Source organism: Lagopus leucura, unplaced genomic scaffold (assembly GCF_019238085.1).
Source record: "Lagopus leucura isolate 7727_CA_CO unplaced genomic scaffold, USGS_WTPT01 Super-Scaffold_100033, whole genome shotgun sequence".
NCBI classification, from domain to species: domain Eukaryota; kingdom Metazoa; phylum Chordata; class Aves; order Galliformes; family Phasianidae; genus Lagopus; species Lagopus leucura.
Window position 1 is genome coordinate 5,483,649 of NW_024962282.1, and position 18,563 is coordinate 5,502,211.

The window sequence follows — 18,563 nt, forward strand, 5'->3', positions numbered from 1 at the left end:
TTAGTCTATGTTAATAAAATCATTAACTGTATGGGCATGAACCTCTTGCAAATTACAAAAGTAGGTAGAAAGTTTTGAAAGAGAACTCTAACAAGTACTTTATATGGCTTTGGCTAGATGGCTCATGAGATAATGTATGTGTGAGCTAGGTCAAATACTGTATTTTTTTTATTAAATAGCAACACAACTGCATTCTCAAATCATGCTAAATTTGGGGAGAAAACAAGATACTTATGAAGTCAAGGAATTAAAACATAGATGAATTAAGATTAGATTTTCCTGAAAGATTACATGCTCCTGGATTCTTCCAATGTTCATCTTAATAGACACAAATGAGCTGTACATGGGCTTAAGACGTATCTGTGTATGCCAGTTTCCACAGAATACAATGTATTTTTCAATTCCAAATAACCATAGGGAGTATAGAAGAGAAAATCCTGCAGTGTGTCTGCCAAAGGAAGCCAAACTGATTTGACTTGGCTAATGAATGTTGAAAATCCAAAACACACACAGCTAAAAATATTGAGCAACATAAAATACACAAGATTCAGTGTGGCCATGGTAATGCACCAACTGTGCAAGCCATCAGTTGTGTATAACATTTTCTTTGTGTCACAGAATTTTTTGTATTTTCCAGATAAATGAATCAAGTGCTCACTACTTCACAGTACTACAGAAGATACAGAAAAGGTTTCACTTGTAAGATGATGATCTTTGAGAACTGAAGATTGTAGAAGTTGTAAAATTGCAACTACCTGCTTTTTTTTTTTCATCCAAGACATCCTTTCATCTGTAATTATTCTAAATTCTTATCACTTGATCTGAAATTTTGTTAACAGTATAAGAGGGACATAAAGGTTTAGACCAAAATTATGGCTCTATATATCTTTAGTGTAAATAGAGCCACAAAAGAGCTTAAGTTAATGACAAAATATAGGGGAAAAAAATGCACAATACATGTTCTTAAGTACAGCTTTGCTCTAAACCATCCAGGATCTTTATTTTCAATGTGGGAAGCACTGAAACCTAGGAATGTGTTTATTAACATAAGTATAAACTGAAAAATGAATTGCAAAAATATGATGGGCCCATGCTAAATAAGGGAAAAGCCAGGAATTACAGCTTTCAGTTACAAACCTGTTTTCACTGCTTATTAAATATATCATTGTGACCATATTGCTTGATGATCTGCATCATTCACCTGCCTGGGGAACTCTTCTTCCCAGACCATGGCAGAGAAAGGGATCAAGGAGAAGCAAAGAACTGCAGCAGCTTCTTTCTGCTCCTGACTCTTGTAGATGAAAGGGTAACAGGGAATGCTTTGGCTCCAAGCCTCTCTGCTAAGATGACCTGTAAGTACTGCAGACTGCTCTATCTTATTTCTTATTGAAGTAAGAGGTAGGGAACACCTTTTTTCTGATTCAGTTTAACCTGAAAGCAGAACATGAGCTGTCACTGAGCAGCACCACTATGAGCCTTCTAAGACAAAGTTATTGCCAAGCACTGAATAATAAATGCCAGATCTATACTCACTCAGTTCAAAACACCATTCAAATCTGTGCCCTGAATGGTTCAAAACAACAGGAAAAATAGAAGGTCTTCCTAAAGGAAGATTTTACATTACCTAGAAAATGCAAAGCCTGCAAACATTTCCTGTTCCTTTTTCCCAGCACAGAAGCAATTTGAGAAAGCAATGTTTAATTCCCAAGCAATCCTCTAGGTCTGCACTGCCAGCACAGCTGCCTACATGCAATGTCCTGGCAGACCACTGGGACACAGAGGAATCATGGAATAGAATTCCAGTGGGAATAACATAAGGAAACATACTACACAGTGGCAAAAATGCACTTGCAGTCTCATGTATCATATAAGTAACTCCTGCATCTATTCATCAGCATCAGTCAAATCTGTGGTAAGGGCAGAGGCTTCCAATAAGTTTAGATCTTGATTATGTTCAAGGAACCAGAGTTCTACCCAAGGAAAAAATGCAGTTCAAACTCTACATGTTGCACACCAAAGACACTACACTGGTCTGCAGCCTCAAGACTCAATTTAACTGTATCTGCTGTTCACAGAACTGCTTGTGACAGCAGTCTTTTCAGAGTTACATCTCTAGGTTTCTGAATTGTCAATGTAATTAAACTCTGACAAATTAGTTTGGAAAGGAAGTTTCCAGAAAGCTATCGGGGAGGGGGTGAAAATGTGGCAGAGCACTTGGACTTGGATCACACAAAAAATGTAACAGTGCAGAACTGCAGCACTTCAGAATAGCACCATTCTTGTAACACATGTTCATGTTTTTGATGAATTAATGACCCATAAATCCATTACAGTTACACCCCTACTTAAAGGATCAGAGTTCTTTCTCTCCAAACAGAAATTGTTGCCTGCAGAAATTAAGCTTTCAGATGTTTCTTAGGAAACTGCAATTAACAAATTCTTCCCATTCCCCCCGCTGTCTAAAGGAAACATGCAAAACCTATTGAAATAAGAGTTATGACAAATGCAGTGATAAAGTTTTAGTGGTGAGAACAGTCATATGTGCAAGGGCTAAATTTAGCCTCCTGTTTTTCACCAGCAAAATTGGCATTAAGAGGAAAATTCAGGTATAAGACAGACTGTGTGCTATTTAACCAGCCTACTTTTTAAAAGGTTGTTGTTTCTGTCGTTACTCTCTAAGCTCTTTTCAATTATATATATTTTTGTTACCATTCAAACTACTGGTTTTCTTTAATATTCATCGCACGTTTGGAGGAGACTTAACCTGTGGGATGGCTATAGACATAACTGGCTTCTGAGTTAATTGATGTGTTATTCTGACTTTCAGGATGACTTGACAAATGTGATTGCAATGACTTCAGTAAATACATACTCTTGATATACATACATATAAAGTGAATTTAGTATATAAGAAAATACACTTAAAAATGTATACAAAAGAGCATAGTTGACATTAATCTAAGACAAGCATTATACAGTGTTTATGCCATTGTTTTGGTGTGTGAATGCATACTGTAAACAGCATAAGTTAAATATAATTCCTATGTAAGTGAGAAGTAAAAACACAATGGGAATGGAAGCCCTAGAAATCTCTTGCATTCCATACCTATTTTGGATGTAGATGCAGAGGTCAAGAAGAGCTAGAAGGCCACCTTTCTCCTTTCTATCATACGGCTCCTCCCCAAAGCAATCCAAGGGCAGCCACAAGAGAGCAATGGCACAAATATTTGTCAGAGCACTACAGAACACCTCAACGGATTTCCATCCTCATGTTAAGAGCAAAGGGACACCTTGAGGTAGTTTTGCACCATTAAAAAAGGAAAATGACTTTGGTAATGAAGGGGGTCTTTCATATTTGAACAGTGTATAATTTGACTATGTTCCAACCTCACCGAAATTCAAGATCATACTTAATAATGTAGATGATCTTTGTAGTCTTCCTTCTCCTGTTTCTGGAACATAAATTTTAGGTGAAATATCTACACATCTCCAGGTTACCTGAGGAAGTAACAAAATTATTTATCTCTAAGTAGTTGTATTAAAGTAAAACCTTTATCTTGAACTGTAGTAATTTATCTGTTCTTCATTTTCATTCATGTTCTCCATACTTTCTTCTTTATTTTGCAAAGAAACAATTAAAGCTATCAGGCCATTAGTAAGCACACAGTTCCTTTTCCCTCAACATAAGATTTGCTCTTTTCTGCACTATGTTTCAAATTTCAGAGTGACCTGTTTCAAACAAATTTCCCAGGATATCCAGGTACGAAGCTTTTCCAGTAGCACAGGAAAATCTTTGATTGCTTATTTCTTTACATGGAATTAAACTAGCAGAGAATCTCAATATAATCAACAGGAAAGAGTTACATTTACCTTCTGCAAACTCGCTCATGACTTTTCAGAAAAGAAAAAGAATTCATGCTTTCAGTTTAAAGTACATAAATGCATTGCACTGCTTTTTTAAAAAAAATCCTGAAACTGTACTTTGGTTCTTGAAATTCAAAGAACTTGGACTTTGCTGTTCATTTGACATTGTCAGTGGCTGTTTTGTACTGACAGAACATACAGAATATGATCAATTTTGAGTGGCAGCATTTTATATTCATTTTTCAGGGTGAAAATAAGGTAAAAAACATGGCAAACAATGCCTCACAATGAGTAAAATCAAAAACATTGGAAGTTTTACTCATGAGTTTGACTCATTACAACTCTGTAAATGTTTTATGCATTTATCTACATAAACCTGTACGTACTTACTATCTTGATGAAACCCTGCTACTTTTTATGTTCCTGAAATATAGTTCCATATAAAGAATCTTGCTTTATTTGGTGAACTACACATCCTGTTTGCATTCTCTTCTCTTCTGAAGAGCAGAAATACACGAAGGATCAGCTTCCAATGGAGGAATCAGTCCCCTAGAATGATCTCCACAAAAAAAAACTTTCTCACATTCCACTGGAAGCTGGGAGGCCACAGTTCATCCTGTGAGGCCCTTTTGTTTCTTTGCCCTTTTGTCCTTCCTGAAGTTGATAGCATCAATCGCTACATTATTTGTAGAAGTATGAGATTCTTAAATCCCTCTACAAGAACATAACTGCATCCTCATAAGTTGCACCTTAAATATCCACCACGTTTCAAAGCTCACATTTTAGTTTCTTGATTGTCAACTATTTTTAAGTCAAAGAGCGAATTCTGACTTTCTGACATGGTACAGTACTGACCTCCTTCTTATGACCCATGGCATACATTATGCCTAATGGCCATGCTTATATTCACAACATTCACCACTTTTCTGTTTCAGCATCTATTAGCCAACTTTCAAGTAGGAAGGATAGAAAACTTTTTAGATAGGAAAATTTACTTTCTATTTATTATTCCACTCACTGTGACATTAAAGAAAATTTATTATGATTAATGGCCCAGACTTTTTATATATTTCTTATCTTTATAAATGTCTTTTTTTTTTTCTCTCTCTCTCAATCCTTAAGCTCATAACAGCTTTCTCTGACCTTTTCAAACCTTTTACTTTAAGTTTTCAAAGGTTGCATCTTTCTATATCTTAACTAGGGGAAGAAAAACTCAGTCTGTAGAATATTCTCAGGCCATGTATTTTTATGTAAGGCAGCTTTTATACTTTTCATTTATGTGACTGAATTTTAGTGATACTCAGTATCAGCAAACATGAGGTAACTATGTATTAAGCACTTTGTTGCTGCATCTAGCAGTCAGTAGAAGGTAGGCAGCCAGCACGTCATTGCGAAGTTGGCAAAACACTGTAACAAAAGGCAGTGCAGAAATTCATCAGGTCTGTGCAGAACAGTGGCAGCCTACCACTGCACTGCTCTGCAAAGTTGTCCTTGCTTAAAAAACAAAAACCCCGCCACACAAAAAACGCACCTATACAGGAGAAAAGCAACAACAGCAAAGCTTTAAGGTTGATTTCAACACTGACACAGTCAAACTAATGAGAATGAAATGCTAATTCCAACTCATGCAGCCGATTCATGTTGGCAGACCAAGGGCAGAACATTAGTTCAAACCAGCAATAACGGTTCACTTTCTCTCTCTTTTCTATGCCATATCTATTCTATCCTAAATTGAAGCAATGTATCTATTCCTCTTGAATTTTTTTTTTTTCCAAAGCATCCATCTTTTTAAAAAGTCCAGCTGTGTACAAAGACATACATGACCTTTTTGGCCGTTCTGATTCATGCTCCACCATGTTTTTCAGTTAAGAAGTTGCAAGGGAAACCTATTAGAGAAGCAGTCCAGAAAGAGGTGCAACTTTTGTGGTCTTAACTTCTATTTTAATAATTATTGGTGTCATCATTCAGATTTCCTGCCTTCCTGTTTTTGTTACAAATTGCTATAATTCCTTCAGTCACGCAATTTTTATTCCAATGTTTGCTCCATTCTTTGAGCAACCTGGTCTTGTGGGAGGTGTCCCTCCTATAGCAGGGAGATTGGAACAAGATGACCTTAAAGGTCTCTTCAAACCCAAGCCATTCTATGATTCTGTGATTCCTCATCTGCAGCAATTGCTGTTGGCTTTACCTGGTGTCATGAAGTGACCTTGAGGAGCTGTTCTCAAATGTCCATATGACAAACAAGGTTTTCATTTGACTATTTATATGAGGTCCATATGAATTCTCTTTATGATTATATTACATATTTGGTACGCTTAGCCTTTTTACAGCAATTTATCCTCATAAAACACCTCTGTGCTCTAGAAATACTATCAACATTTTACAAATACAGAGCAGAACAATGAAAAAGATGAAGATGCAGCTTATTAAGGTATCCAAATGCTTAAGGATGCCTATTGGGATCTTTAAGAGTGGTCTGACATATAACTCCTATTGAACTAACTGAAGATTTTTTACTAAATGCCTAATTTGCATTTTTACTTTTCTGAAAACCTTTAAAATCTGACTCACCCATGTCACCCTTCAAATCCAGACCAGTGCATTACGTCTAAAACTCATTAGCCCTTAAACTTATGTTCTAAGCAGTGCAGTGCTTCCCAAAATAGAGCAAATTAAGTGAAAAATAAAGATGTGTCAGCAGCACCCAGTCGCTGACCTGCCCCTCTCTGCTGCACACCAGTCCAGTGCTGGGATGGTGGCAGGCCACGGACACAGCTGCACGGGCATTATGTATGAAATGAGAGGTTTCCATGGGGACTTTGCTGCTGAGTGTGTTGGAGGGTCTGTGAGACCAAGTTTGCTGACGGACCCTCATGTTGAGCTCAGTATTCCCACAGTTCAGTTTGGCTTTGCAGTAACTACTGCAGCTGTCCAGCCCTGCTGCAACACACATGGTAAAGCCAACCACATTAATGGCTCAAACCGAGTGTGGTGCTGCATGTCAGCTGTACCCTTCATGTGGCTGGGGCTAAGCAAGTAGTTGCTTCATTAGAGAAAAACACACACAAGCCAGGGGCAATGCCTTCATTTCTGCACAAAAGCTAATTATGTATATTCTCCAGCTACGCTTTTCTCAACTGAGAGAACTGTGGAGAGGTAACGGCCTCGGGATGTGCCAGGGGAGGTTCACAATGGATAGTAAGAAAAACTTCTCAGAAAAAGTGGTGAGGCATTGGGATGCACTTGCCCAGGAAGGTGATGGAGACACCATCCCTGGAGGTGTTAAGAGTCATGGAGTCATGGCACTGACAGACATGGTGGGGATGGATTGCAGTTGAATCTTTAGAGGTCTTCTCCAACCTTCATGATTCTATGATAACATGACATTTTTAGACAGGTCTATTGCCTGGCCAAACAGGAGATTGCTAAATTTGTCTAATGCACATCACCTTCACACAGCTAAGAAACATAGGTTATAAAAATCACAACTTCATCTTTTGCCAAATTCTGCTACAAAGACACCCTCTTTCAGCACAGGCTTTCTTCACCTCTCTGTTCAGGCCCCCAGTTGCTGGAGAGTGGCTGGATCTGCTATCAGGGCTTCTCCACCATTAGTAAGTCAACAAAATCCACAACTTAAATCAAGCCAGCATACTATTATATGATTGCAAATCATGTTATTTATTTTTGGAAGCCAGGTAGACTGTCTTCTTACCATGATATCCAAGGATTGGCTGAACAAACCTTGTGGGCAGCCAGTTTAGTGGGATACCATATGTATTTTAATCAAAGAAATGGGAGGTAGGGTAAATTTGTATATTCTTGACATAATACTGGAACTCTACAGAAGCGGTTTCTGAGTCAGGGCTCATGGGTAATGCGTTCCCTGCCAGACCCTCTGAGATTGCCTGCAGCTTCAGAAAATAAAAATGTTAAAACTGAGGCCAATACAAAGATGCTGCCTGCAGCATAATTGCTCACTGTTGTTGCGCATCGGCTGGCGAAGGTTAGGGAGCACTGCTCTGTGTAACTGAGCAGGTTTGCAACGATATCAGAAGTCTGTTGTGTAATAATGCTTTAAGCAAGCCAGGTAGAAATAAATACAATTTTATTTATTTATTTATTTTACCTTTAGGTAGTGGTAATGAATTTTTACTGAGCACACCTTGTTTGAAGAACGCTTCCAGATCGACGCCAGGTACTCTCTGCCTCAGGCTGATGGAAAAACAGGTACTTTAAAGAAATCTGGAAAGCTGTTATTCAAGTTAGATGAGGCTGAAGTCCTCCTATGCATTTCAGGTAATTTAGTATTCAATGTGGGCACTGATTCAAGTAGACATTTTAGGAATAATCACCTGATATACAAATATGTGATTGATCCCTTGGTAAATGAAAATTACAGAAAATCACAGGTCTCACCAAAATTGCTGCTTGTGTGAACAAATTAAATTGGATTATAAGAACAAAACGGATTTGTCTAATTTTAAAGAATCCTTATCCAATAATTGCATGAATTACTTTAATTTGAATATTTTTTAATAAGAGAGAAGCCAGAATGGCTGCAACTAACACTGGATACAAGCGAACTTAGTATTGTATCCAGTGTTTGCTTGTATATCCTTATTCATTTATAAGAGCTTCCCTTCTTCCTTCTCTGAATATTTTCGTATTTTTCCTGGTTTCCTCCAGACTTTTTGGCATATCCAAACATTTGTCAGTAAGCTGCACTTTGAGCTGTACTTCAGACTTTGCAAATGACAGAAAATGTTTAAGAATACACTGAAATAAGACTGCCCTGTGCTAAATGAGCTAATGTATGTCAGAGAATATTAAGGAACATAATGTGAGGCTGTGATGATAGCCGATCTAGCACCAAGGCTTCACAGTATGACAAACATTTCAACTTCTATTTTAACTCTTTAAATGTCTCCTCCTCATACTAAGCAAACTCCACTTGATGATGTAAACATAATAGGCTCCTACTTCAAACCGTACTCTGCCTTTCCCTTATGATCAGAGATGTACAGAAAGAGCATCATTAATCTTTCAGCATTTCCGAGCAGCTGGAGCACAGCTTCTTCATTAAGAAGCTTCCTGACGTGAAAGTTTTAAAATCGGTGCTATTGCCAAGATACAAAAAGGCAACCATAATCCTGAAACACGCAGACACAAACACTCAGTTTGCATCTTGTCAGACCTACGACCCCTACACCTGCTACAGTCATACGAGAAACAGCCGGTTTGCCTTGTGAAAATGCACAGCTGAAAAGTTAGAATCGTAGAATCATAGAATGGCCTGGGTTCAAACTGTGTCGTACGTATGCTGCAGCGCAAACCCTGCGCCTCCACAAGTAAGGCCACAGGAGCACAGCAGGAGCCCCGTAGCCCCGCGACACGGCGGCGAGGCATCGGCCGCGCTGGGCAAGGTCGCTCCGAGCCGGGCCGTCCTCCGAGGCCGCGGGCCAGCCGCCGCCTGCCGGCCAGGAAAGTTGCCCGCGACCCTGCCCGCAGCTCGCAGGCAGCCGGCGCCGAGCTGCACCGCGGACGCTCGCTAGGCGAGCGGGATCGAGAGCGATCGGGGAGCTTCGCCCGCCTTCCGGGGATGCACCCAGCGCCGGGGCTGCGGGGAGCTCCCGCTCCCGCCGCCGGCATCCCCGCGGGCCAGCAGGCCTCGCTCCACCGTTCCCGGCCTCCGCCTGCGGAACTCGCCCTCCGCCCGCAGCCGGGAACGGCGCCGGCCGCCGCGCCCGGCCCGCCGAGCCGCGCCGCCGGCCATACCTGAGTCGGTGAGGCGGGGCCGGGCTCTGTCCCGCAGGTAGTAGATAAAATCCCGGCAATTCTCGTTCTCCACCGCGCCGACGGAGCACAGCTCGGCCAGCAGCTGCAGCGCTTTCTGGCAGATCTCGTCCTCCCTGTCGCCGGGCATCGCCCCCCAAGCATCCTCGGGAGCGGAGCGGAGCTGTGCGGTCAGGCGCCGCGCCGCTGCCCGCCGCCCGCCAGCAGCCCCCCGCGCCACCGGGCCGCCGCCCGCATCCTCCGCCAGCGCCGCCGGCCGCCTGCCGCACCCCCCGCCGCTAGCCGCGCCGCCGGGGGCCGACCCGGCGCCGCTGCCCGCCGGCCGCGCCGCGCTTCGGTGGCGGAGGAGAATGATGGAGAGGAGGAGGGTCCCACCAGTTGAACGCGGGAGCCGGGAGGGCGGGCGTGCGCCCCGCCGCGCCTCGGCAGCCCTCCCCGGCGGGGAGCGCCCGTCCAGCCGCTGCCCTGCCCGCCGCTGCCGGCGCCTCTGCCGGTGGGCTGCGCCTTTCCGCTGGGGCGGCGCGACCGGGCCGGGAAGCCGGGGAGAGGCTCGACAGGCGGCAAACCTCGGGGAAGTCTTCCTCCTCCTCTTCATCCCCAGCCAGGCCCCAGGCCCCTCTTTGCTGGTCTCCGTTTGGTCTTCATTTACAGTTAAACACCGTGAGGTTTTGTGCACCGCTGCCTACTCCTTTTCAGAAAGAATTACATTCGCTCAACTAGTTGTCTTGAAATTATTTTTCTATACGTAATGTGTGCCCTCACTCTCGGGAACCTAGTGGAGGGGAGAACCTTTATAACGTCATGGCCCTGTAGCAAATGGTACGCTCCAGCTGTTTGGTGTGGTGGGTTCAAAAGAGTTAAAGCACTGGTGACAAATCTCGGGCACCTTAGACTTGGACATGGCTTGAGAGGCAGGCATAGCACCGGAGGCAGGCGTGAGAGCCTCCTGCCCCCTGAGGAGGCAGCTGTGGAAACGTAGGGGTGGCACAGCCTTCTTCCATCACACGTGGTTATCACAAGAAATAAGCTGTAAGGTGCTGCTTCCCTTTTAGGACTTGTAGGCAGGGCGGCTGGTTGATGTAGGGAGAAGTAGCCACCACGTTTAACCTGATGTTTGTGTCTCTGTATTGGGATGGCTTGACCAAATCTCAGAGGCCAGAATGATCTGGGAAAGTTCAAACTGGCATAGATGTTCAGCCTACTGTTTAAAGACTGGTAATAATGGTTCTAGAAATAATGTGTACAGCAACATCTTCTGTAGAAGTTCTTTTGAAGAACTGAAGTAAGTTAAATTGTGTTCTGTTAATGGAGATATTAACAGCAGGAATTGTTTAGTAGTGTAATGATTTCTAGTGCTTTGGCAGCGTTGCTTTTAGCATGACTTTTTCCTCATTTACAATAGAAAAAGGATATCTCTAAAGTGTGATTGTATAAGGCAAGTATAACTTCCACAACAAACAGGCATCCTTTTCACTCTGGTTTTTCTTAGAAATTACTAAATGATAAAATGGTCTGCAGCTGTTATAGTTGCTGAAGTCATATTTTTAAAGCTCAGAGATGTTCATGCCATAAGTTTACGTTTTCACATCTAAGCAAGAGGAAACTTCCTACTAGCCTCAATAAATGCTGCACAGATACTTATGTTAGTGCTGCCAATAGCAGTGGGGTTGACTTGCTTCTCCAAGCATTGGAGAAGAGAGGGAAAAGAGAATTTGGAAGAGTTGCTGTGAAACACAGTGTTCTTGGAAACCAAGTACCAGGCAGTAGGAGTACTGCTGCTGCTCTTGTGCTACAGTGAAGAAGGGCTTCACTGCAGCACAAGAAGAGATTTATAAAACATAGGAGAACTCTGATATACCAGAGTCTCTTTGGGGGAAAACTGACTTCAGAAAGCTAAATGAATTATTCACGTCTGTAAGCTCTCTGTAAGGGAGCAACTCTTTCATCTCTAACACCAAATTGAGTACTGCTCCATGCTGGGGATAAAGAGGAGGAAAGACAGAGAAGCTGTCAAAGGCCACTGTTGGAGACATCTGTCAAGTACAATCTGAGGAGTCCAGTGATCATGCTGGACAGCTGTGGTGTTCTATTGCTTGCACTGTGTCCAGGATGGTTGAATGTATCAATTGAAAGGAATATTAATGTATTTACTCAAGTGTGGTTTTGATCCTGTAGCACCATAAGCCCATCATTAACCTGGAATTCTAGCTCACTGCAGAATGAACTCTGGACAGCTGGGTGATGGAGTGGTAAATTCTTTTTCTTTCTCCTCTAATTAAAGTATCTTGTTTCATTTTTAAATGGTAGCAATTTGAAGGTGCTGAGATGTTTGTAATGCAGGTGATGGCAGGAAATTTCTCACAGCCTAGTAGAGGAAAGACCATGAAATTGCTTGGATGTCATTCATAATAAACAAAGACATATATTCTCAAAAGCACTGAGCATATACTAAGTGCATTATCCAAGAAAATACCCATGTCTTTTTCTAGAGATAACTGCAGTAAATGTAATCTGCTGTGTCTAAAAGCAGATGCAATCTCTCCTTCCTATGCACATTTGTGAAAACTGGATTACCTCTCCATTTGTTGCCATCAGTTATGTGTTTTTGTACTTGCAGTCATCCCTAGTTTTGATGAGTTTACTCTTGTCTCAGCTGCAGATTTTGCCCATTCAGGGCAGGCGTTCTGCTGAAGATCACCAGTGAATGCTGCCCTAATTAACTGTTGTCCTGGAAGGGCATTGCATGCAGCAGAGGGCCACTCCTTTTAACCATATGTTGAATGTTAGAGTTTGTAATTACTGACCATAAGGGAGGTTGTGATGAGGAGGGTTTGGCCTCTTCTCTCAGGCAACAAACAGGACCAGAGGAAATGGCCACAAGTTGAACCAGAGGAGGTTTGGATTAGATATAAGGAAGAACTTTTTCTCTCAGAGAGTGGTCAGGCACTGGAATGGCTGCCCAGGGAGGTGGTGGTGGAGTTGCCGTCCCTGGCAGTGTTCAAGAGGCGTCTGGATGAGGAGCTACGAGATATGGTTTAATAGCTTGTGGTAGCGATGGTAGTGGGAGGACAGGTGCACTAGATGATCTTGCAGGTTGTTTCCAACCTTGTGATTCTATGATTCTATGGATGGACAACAGGCCAGAGGCTGAGTAATCTGCACCATGATCAAAGAACTCAAAGTTTCTGGCTGGATACCAGCCAATTATTCATTGCTTGTGCTTTCCAAGCCCACTCCGTGTCATTCACAGCCACAGAAGGCAGAGAACAAAAAATCACTTGAGCTCCCACTCCTTGAACTAAATGCCCTGAACCCATGAAATCTCTTTTCATAGTTCATAGGTTTCTCTGAGCAATTTCATCACTGCAATTTCAACTCCAATCACAAGGAAAAAGTAAGAATTGACAAAGCAAGTCACAGACACCCCAAATGAAACCTGGCTTTCAACAGCATTGAGTGTCACAACCAAGTTCAGTGTTTCCAGTTTATAATCACCTGGACCTTGAATGTGCCTTCACAGTGGAGTTGCGGTGATATGAGGTGCTCCTAGTCAGTGCTTTAAGTGTACAAAAGATAAGTTTTATGTCATTTGGTTTTTTACTCATTTTCCTCCAAAACGGATACAGCATGTACTCAGGTTCTCTGTAGTGTCTGAAGTTAAAGGCTTCAGGCCTGAACCAGGAAGCATTTATTAGTGCCTACTAATATGAATTCTCACAGGAAGCATAAACGTATTTATCCAAACAAAACTCATAAGCTGACTTGTCACTGGGTTTTCAGTTAACAGAGAACTTTCTGAAGCAACCGAGTCACAGAAGGAGACACGATCCAATTTTGGCTGATCTGAATTTTGAGATAACAGTCTTGGAAAAAAAAGTATGGAGAACTCGGCTCGCTAATTAATATTTCCGAAGTGTCAAAGGTTATGGCCAAGTAAAAATGATGGGAAACCTTCTGAGTGTCACATAAGAAACCAGCTTTCAGCACATTTCCTTGTCTGTGCAGCTAGGATATCTCCAGACTGACAGCAGAAGCTGAATCCAACTGGCTGCTCAGCGAAGCTGCTGAAGTAAATACTGACGTGGCTGTGCTCCAAAGCAGTACTGGGCAGGACTCGTGCATTTTTGAAGTAACATTTAGCAAAGTTCTGAGCACCACTGGGCAGTTTGTGGTTGCAAACAGAAACTGCATCAACTCTAGCGAGTTCTCAGTCATTTAATCTGTGAGTGCCTTGTTTCAGATGATCATAACTGCAAAGCAGACAAATGCTAGGCAATTTCACGAGGTGCAGATGAACGGAGAGTAGAGCGCAGGAGAGAAAAACCAAGGTAGCACTGGAGAGAGGGAAGCTCCGCACAACTACCCGTGACAAGTTTGCCATACTTGTGAAGAGTGCTTGTATCTCGGTACATTGGAGAGCCAGAGATCTCAAAGCCTTTCCTTTCCCTTATTCTCCGTTTTATTATGGTCTAATGGAATTCGCTGCAGTAACAGAAAAGAATGCATCAATCCCTCCTCTGCCCCAAAATGCTCTGTTTCAAGAGAGCGCTGCACACCACAGCCCATGAAGTCAGCTATAAGCAGTTGCATTGGCCTACTTTGCCGTGTGCTTCCTTGTGATTTTTAATAGCGCTACATGTCTTCTTTATCCCAAACCAGCAGTTCTCATTCTGTGGACTAGAATATCTGCTGCCATGCCAGAGCTTGAAATTATGTCACAACACAGATGCGCATCAACGCAGAAATTTTCCTATGTGCTCCAAAGCAATCGGCCTCCAAACACAAATCTCTGATAGCAGAGTGATTGTTCTTCTAATCCCAGCTCCTCTGAGCATAAAATCTTCCTCCTGTAATACAGACGCTTATTCCAACAGGAAAAGGCAGCACTGGGCTGTTTAATGGAAGAAATAATTAAGCGGATCAACTTCAGATGAATACAAAATGAACTAGATAAGCTTTTCATACAGCTACCAGGCAGATTACGCTGTTCTCTGGCTCATCAAGGAAAGAAAACAAGATGCTCTTCACAAAGCATGAGGACTGACACACGCTCCTGAGACAGACCTCCCTCTTTCAGGGAGGCATCCCTCTTAGTGAGTTGTTTAATTTTCCTGCTAGGTTGCAGATGCCAAACGAGTAAATATTCTTCTGGTAGGGTGGCATTATGGTCTCCTGAATTTACAGGAAGAAGCCACAGAGGCAGAATAACTGACGTGGATTGTCTCAGATGCGTAGGTGCAAGCTCTACAATATTTTAACGTGCTGCTGAAGAGTTACGTGAGCAGCTCCTCTGAATTTGGGGAGATTACTCTTTTGAGTAGGATTCAGCCAGCACAGTAGGGAGGCAACAAATGTAGTTCATAATTTGTAAGGCTGGAGATTGGAATAGGGCATAGTTAACACAAAGTAGCCTGGAGTTCTGGTGATTAAAAGACGCGTTTAAGCAGAAATAATCAGAAATAGAGTTCATAATAGGAAATTTATATGACTATAAGGAAATCTCTTTCAGATCCTTTGTCAGTGAGAAAAGGCTATATAAGTGCAGATGTATTTTATGGAATTAATGTTATTTACTCATTTTATGTTATAAAAACAGTATTTTTACTCTATTTTGGTATCACAGAACCACAGAGTGGCCAGGGTTGGAAGGGACCTCAAGGATCATGAATCTCCAACCCCCTGCCACATGCAGGGCCACCAACCTCCTCATTTAATACCAGACCAGGCTGCCCCGGGCCCCATCCGATCTGGCCTTAAACACCTCCAGGGATGGGGCATCCACAACCTCTCTGGGCAGCTGTTCCATCACCTCGCCACTCTCTAGGTAAAGAATTTCCCCCTGATATCCAACCCAAATCTCCCCTCCCTCAAATTAAAACCATTTCCCCTTGTCTGCCCTTATCAACCCTTTCAAAGAGTTCATTCCCCTCCTGTTTGTGGGCACCCTTTAGGCACTGAAAGGCTGCAGTGAGGTCACCCCACAGCCTTCTTTTCTCCAGGCTGAACAAGCTCAGATCCCTCAGCTCCCCTTCATAGGGCAGGTGCTCCAGTCCCCTGATCATCTTTGTGGCTCTTCTCTGGACCCTCTCCAACAGCTCCCAGTCTTTCTTGCACTGGGGGCTCCAGAGCTGGACGCAGTACTGCAGATGGGGCCTCACAAGAGCAGAGTAGAGGGGGACAATCAGCTCAAAGTGTTACTGCAAATGGCATTGCATCAGGCTGGTGACCAGTCACTAGTGGGGTTCTGCTAATCTCCATTATGGGGCCAGTTCTCTTCAGTGTTCTTAGAAATCTTCTGAATGCAGGACTTGAATAAACAAAAAGTAAGTTTGCAGCTTATACTAAAATAGGAAGAGCTGTTTAGTCTCACAAGAGTAGGGAGGTACTAAGGCTGTTCAAGTTCAAGAAGCATTTAGACAACACACTCTGGTACAGGGTTTTATTCATAGCTTACTGACAATTTACTTTCAGTCTTAGAGTTCTTTTTAATGTGCACTTGCTGACGTATTTCCACATATTACTGGGGAAATCTGGAAAAAGGAGAGATGAAGTTAAGAATTCAGGTGCCGGGAGTAAATGTCTGTGTAACACTGTATGTACAGTTTGTATATGGTATGTGTGCTTTGAACAACCATTGGAATAAATACTTGAGTATCACTTGCAACAATCCTGAGGGCAATGGCACTGACCCCAGCTCGACAGCTGTTGGGAGAAAATGGTGGCACACGCTGCAGGCAGAGCGGCGTGCTGAGGTGGGGGTGACATACTGCTCTAAGTTAATAAATCCCCACCATTTCCAGTGGGATATTTTGTGAGAACTTCCTTCTTCCTGGATATTCAGTGAACGCTTGCAAAAGGTGTGTGGTGATGAGGTGATAAGGCAACTGTGTGTATGGAAGGATAAGGCCTTAAAAGCTCTTTTCACTTTTGATATGATCTTATGCTTGTTCTTAGCGAAGGCTTCACATTTCATGTCCAGTTTTCTTTATTTCTGGGGTTACCTTAGCTTGTCGTTTTCTGTAAACACTCTAGAGCTTGTGTTGAGTCCATCACTGCCCTGGCCTCAAGGCAGAGTTTGGATGTGTAACCCCTTTTTCCACAAATGTGAATTCAGTCAAGCTTGCACCTCGCTTCAAGCACCATAATACTTCTGTGCTTAATTAAATGAGACAATCCATGTCTCTTAAGTTTAGACACTTCCCCAGTATCTCTCTGAATTAGGGCTGCCTGCAGTTAATGCTCCTGGACTGCTTGTTTGAGCAATAAATGATGGAAATAACGTTGTTCAATTTCCATTTCTCTTTTGCTTAATTCACTAGAAGGAAAAGAGAGAAATGAATCCCATATGATTTTGGTTGTTGTGTAACTTGCTATACCTAAATGCAAAGGCTGCTGCTGCTGACCTGCTCCTGCACAGAATGCAGTGCTTGGCATAAATCCATAAGGCAGAAAGAGTGAAGGGGGATGTCCAGGTCATCTACAAAACAAGAAAGAAACCAATAAGTGATTTATTTTCCTATTGCAGTTGGAATAGAGAGCAAGTAGATGAGCTGTGCTGCTGTATGAGGTATTTCTGAGGAAAAGAAAGGAAAGCTGTTTCTTTAGTGCAATCATAACAAATTTATGACTGAAGCCCCAAGTATAAATGAGTTTCTTGGAGACCTACTGGTAATACAACAATACACGCTGACTAGTACTTTATCACAGTAGAAATGTGAGCAAACTAAGGAATATATTATGATTAATGATTTTATTGTTAATTCTCCTCATTGAACTCTCCAAGGTGACAAATTATTTAATGAAGTTATTATTGGTAATAACTTTGGTCTTTCTTGACAGACATACAATCTGTTTTGTTGCTATCAATAGTAAGATTAAATTTCTGTAGCATCAATTAATTAATAATGAAATTTTAAGGCATTCATCAAAAGAATCTTTGAACTTTTTGGGGGGGTCCAACATCATAATACTTAAAATCAAGGAGAAATGCTTATAAAATGTGACAGCATGGCTTTTTTTGTTTCCAAGTGGACATTTATCTGTCACTGGAGTTGTCTAACATTTGATCAAAGTATTTAAAACTATACAGTAAATACTTAATAATTAACAGATCAGGACTTGCATTCAGTTATGTCTCAGAACATAACCTATATTTGCTTGAATATAGAAAGAAAATCTTCTGAGTTTATTTTCTGCTTCTCACATTAGGAACTAACATTGCCTAGTAAATGTTATTTAACTGACTGTTGCCTAATGTAATCACAGTGTAACTTCTTAAGCTGACAATCTCTGATATTAAAGTCATATTTCTGGTTTGTATCTGAATCCAAGCTTCTGTTAATCACAATACAATTAGAGTTGGATGGGAAATGCCGTTCCAGTTCCTTGAAATTTTGAGGAACACCGTATCTTCCGTTCCACAGTGTGGGCAGAAGATCCTTCAAAGTATTTTTTTTTGTTTTGTTTTTACTTCAGTTTTGTTTGCTTGGTTGGTTGGTTTTAGTTCTGCTGATAAAGTAAGTGTCTTCATTTAGCCAAAGGTTTTGTATCTGAGTCAAATGTTTTCTACATGAGCTTCCTGACAGCTAATTTTGCTAAATGAAACTGAGAAGAAGAAAGGAATTTGTTTGTCATTCTGCCTGTCTTTCTGTCTTGTCTATATTTGTAGGTATCTCATTCCACCCCAGCCCTCTCTCCCATGAAAGTCTGCTATTTCTATTAACATAACAAAGCAAACAGATTGAAATTTACTTACAGAAACTTCCTGAGCTAAAAGATCCCTGGCAATTGGTATTGAAGCTTATGAAAGGGTATTTGTTTGACTAACAAGATTCTTCTTTCTCCCTTGAGACTGAAGAGACTTCCCATTTCTCTTTTTTTTTTTTTTTCCTTTAAATCTGTGC

At 41.9% G+C, this 18,563-nt stretch overlaps 1 protein-coding gene and 1 long non-coding RNA gene across 7 annotated transcripts in view; one reads left to right on the forward strand and one right to left on the reverse strand.

The window, feature by feature from the left end:
* SYT9 (synaptotagmin 9) overlaps positions 1–9,825 on the reverse strand; it is a 69,077-nt gene extending 59,252 nt beyond the window's left edge. For all 6 annotated transcript variants that reach the window (XM_042881923.1, XM_042881924.1, XM_042881921.1 and 3 more), the window contains exon 1: positions 9,643–9,825. In XM_042881923.1, the coding sequence (XP_042737857.1) occupies positions 9,643–9,790 (148 nt within the window). In that variant the 5' untranslated portion in view covers positions 9,791–9,825. The remainder of the gene's footprint in view (positions 1–9,642) is intronic.
* The window catches only part of LOC122185801, a 119,040-nt gene that overhangs the window by 37,741 nt on the left and 62,736 nt on the right, over positions 1–18,563 (forward strand). The window contains exon 3 of the long non-coding RNA XR_006180975.1: positions 8,000–8,094. This is a non-coding gene — a long non-coding RNA (uncharacterized LOC122185801). The remainder of the gene's footprint in view (positions 1–7,999; positions 8,095–18,563) is intronic.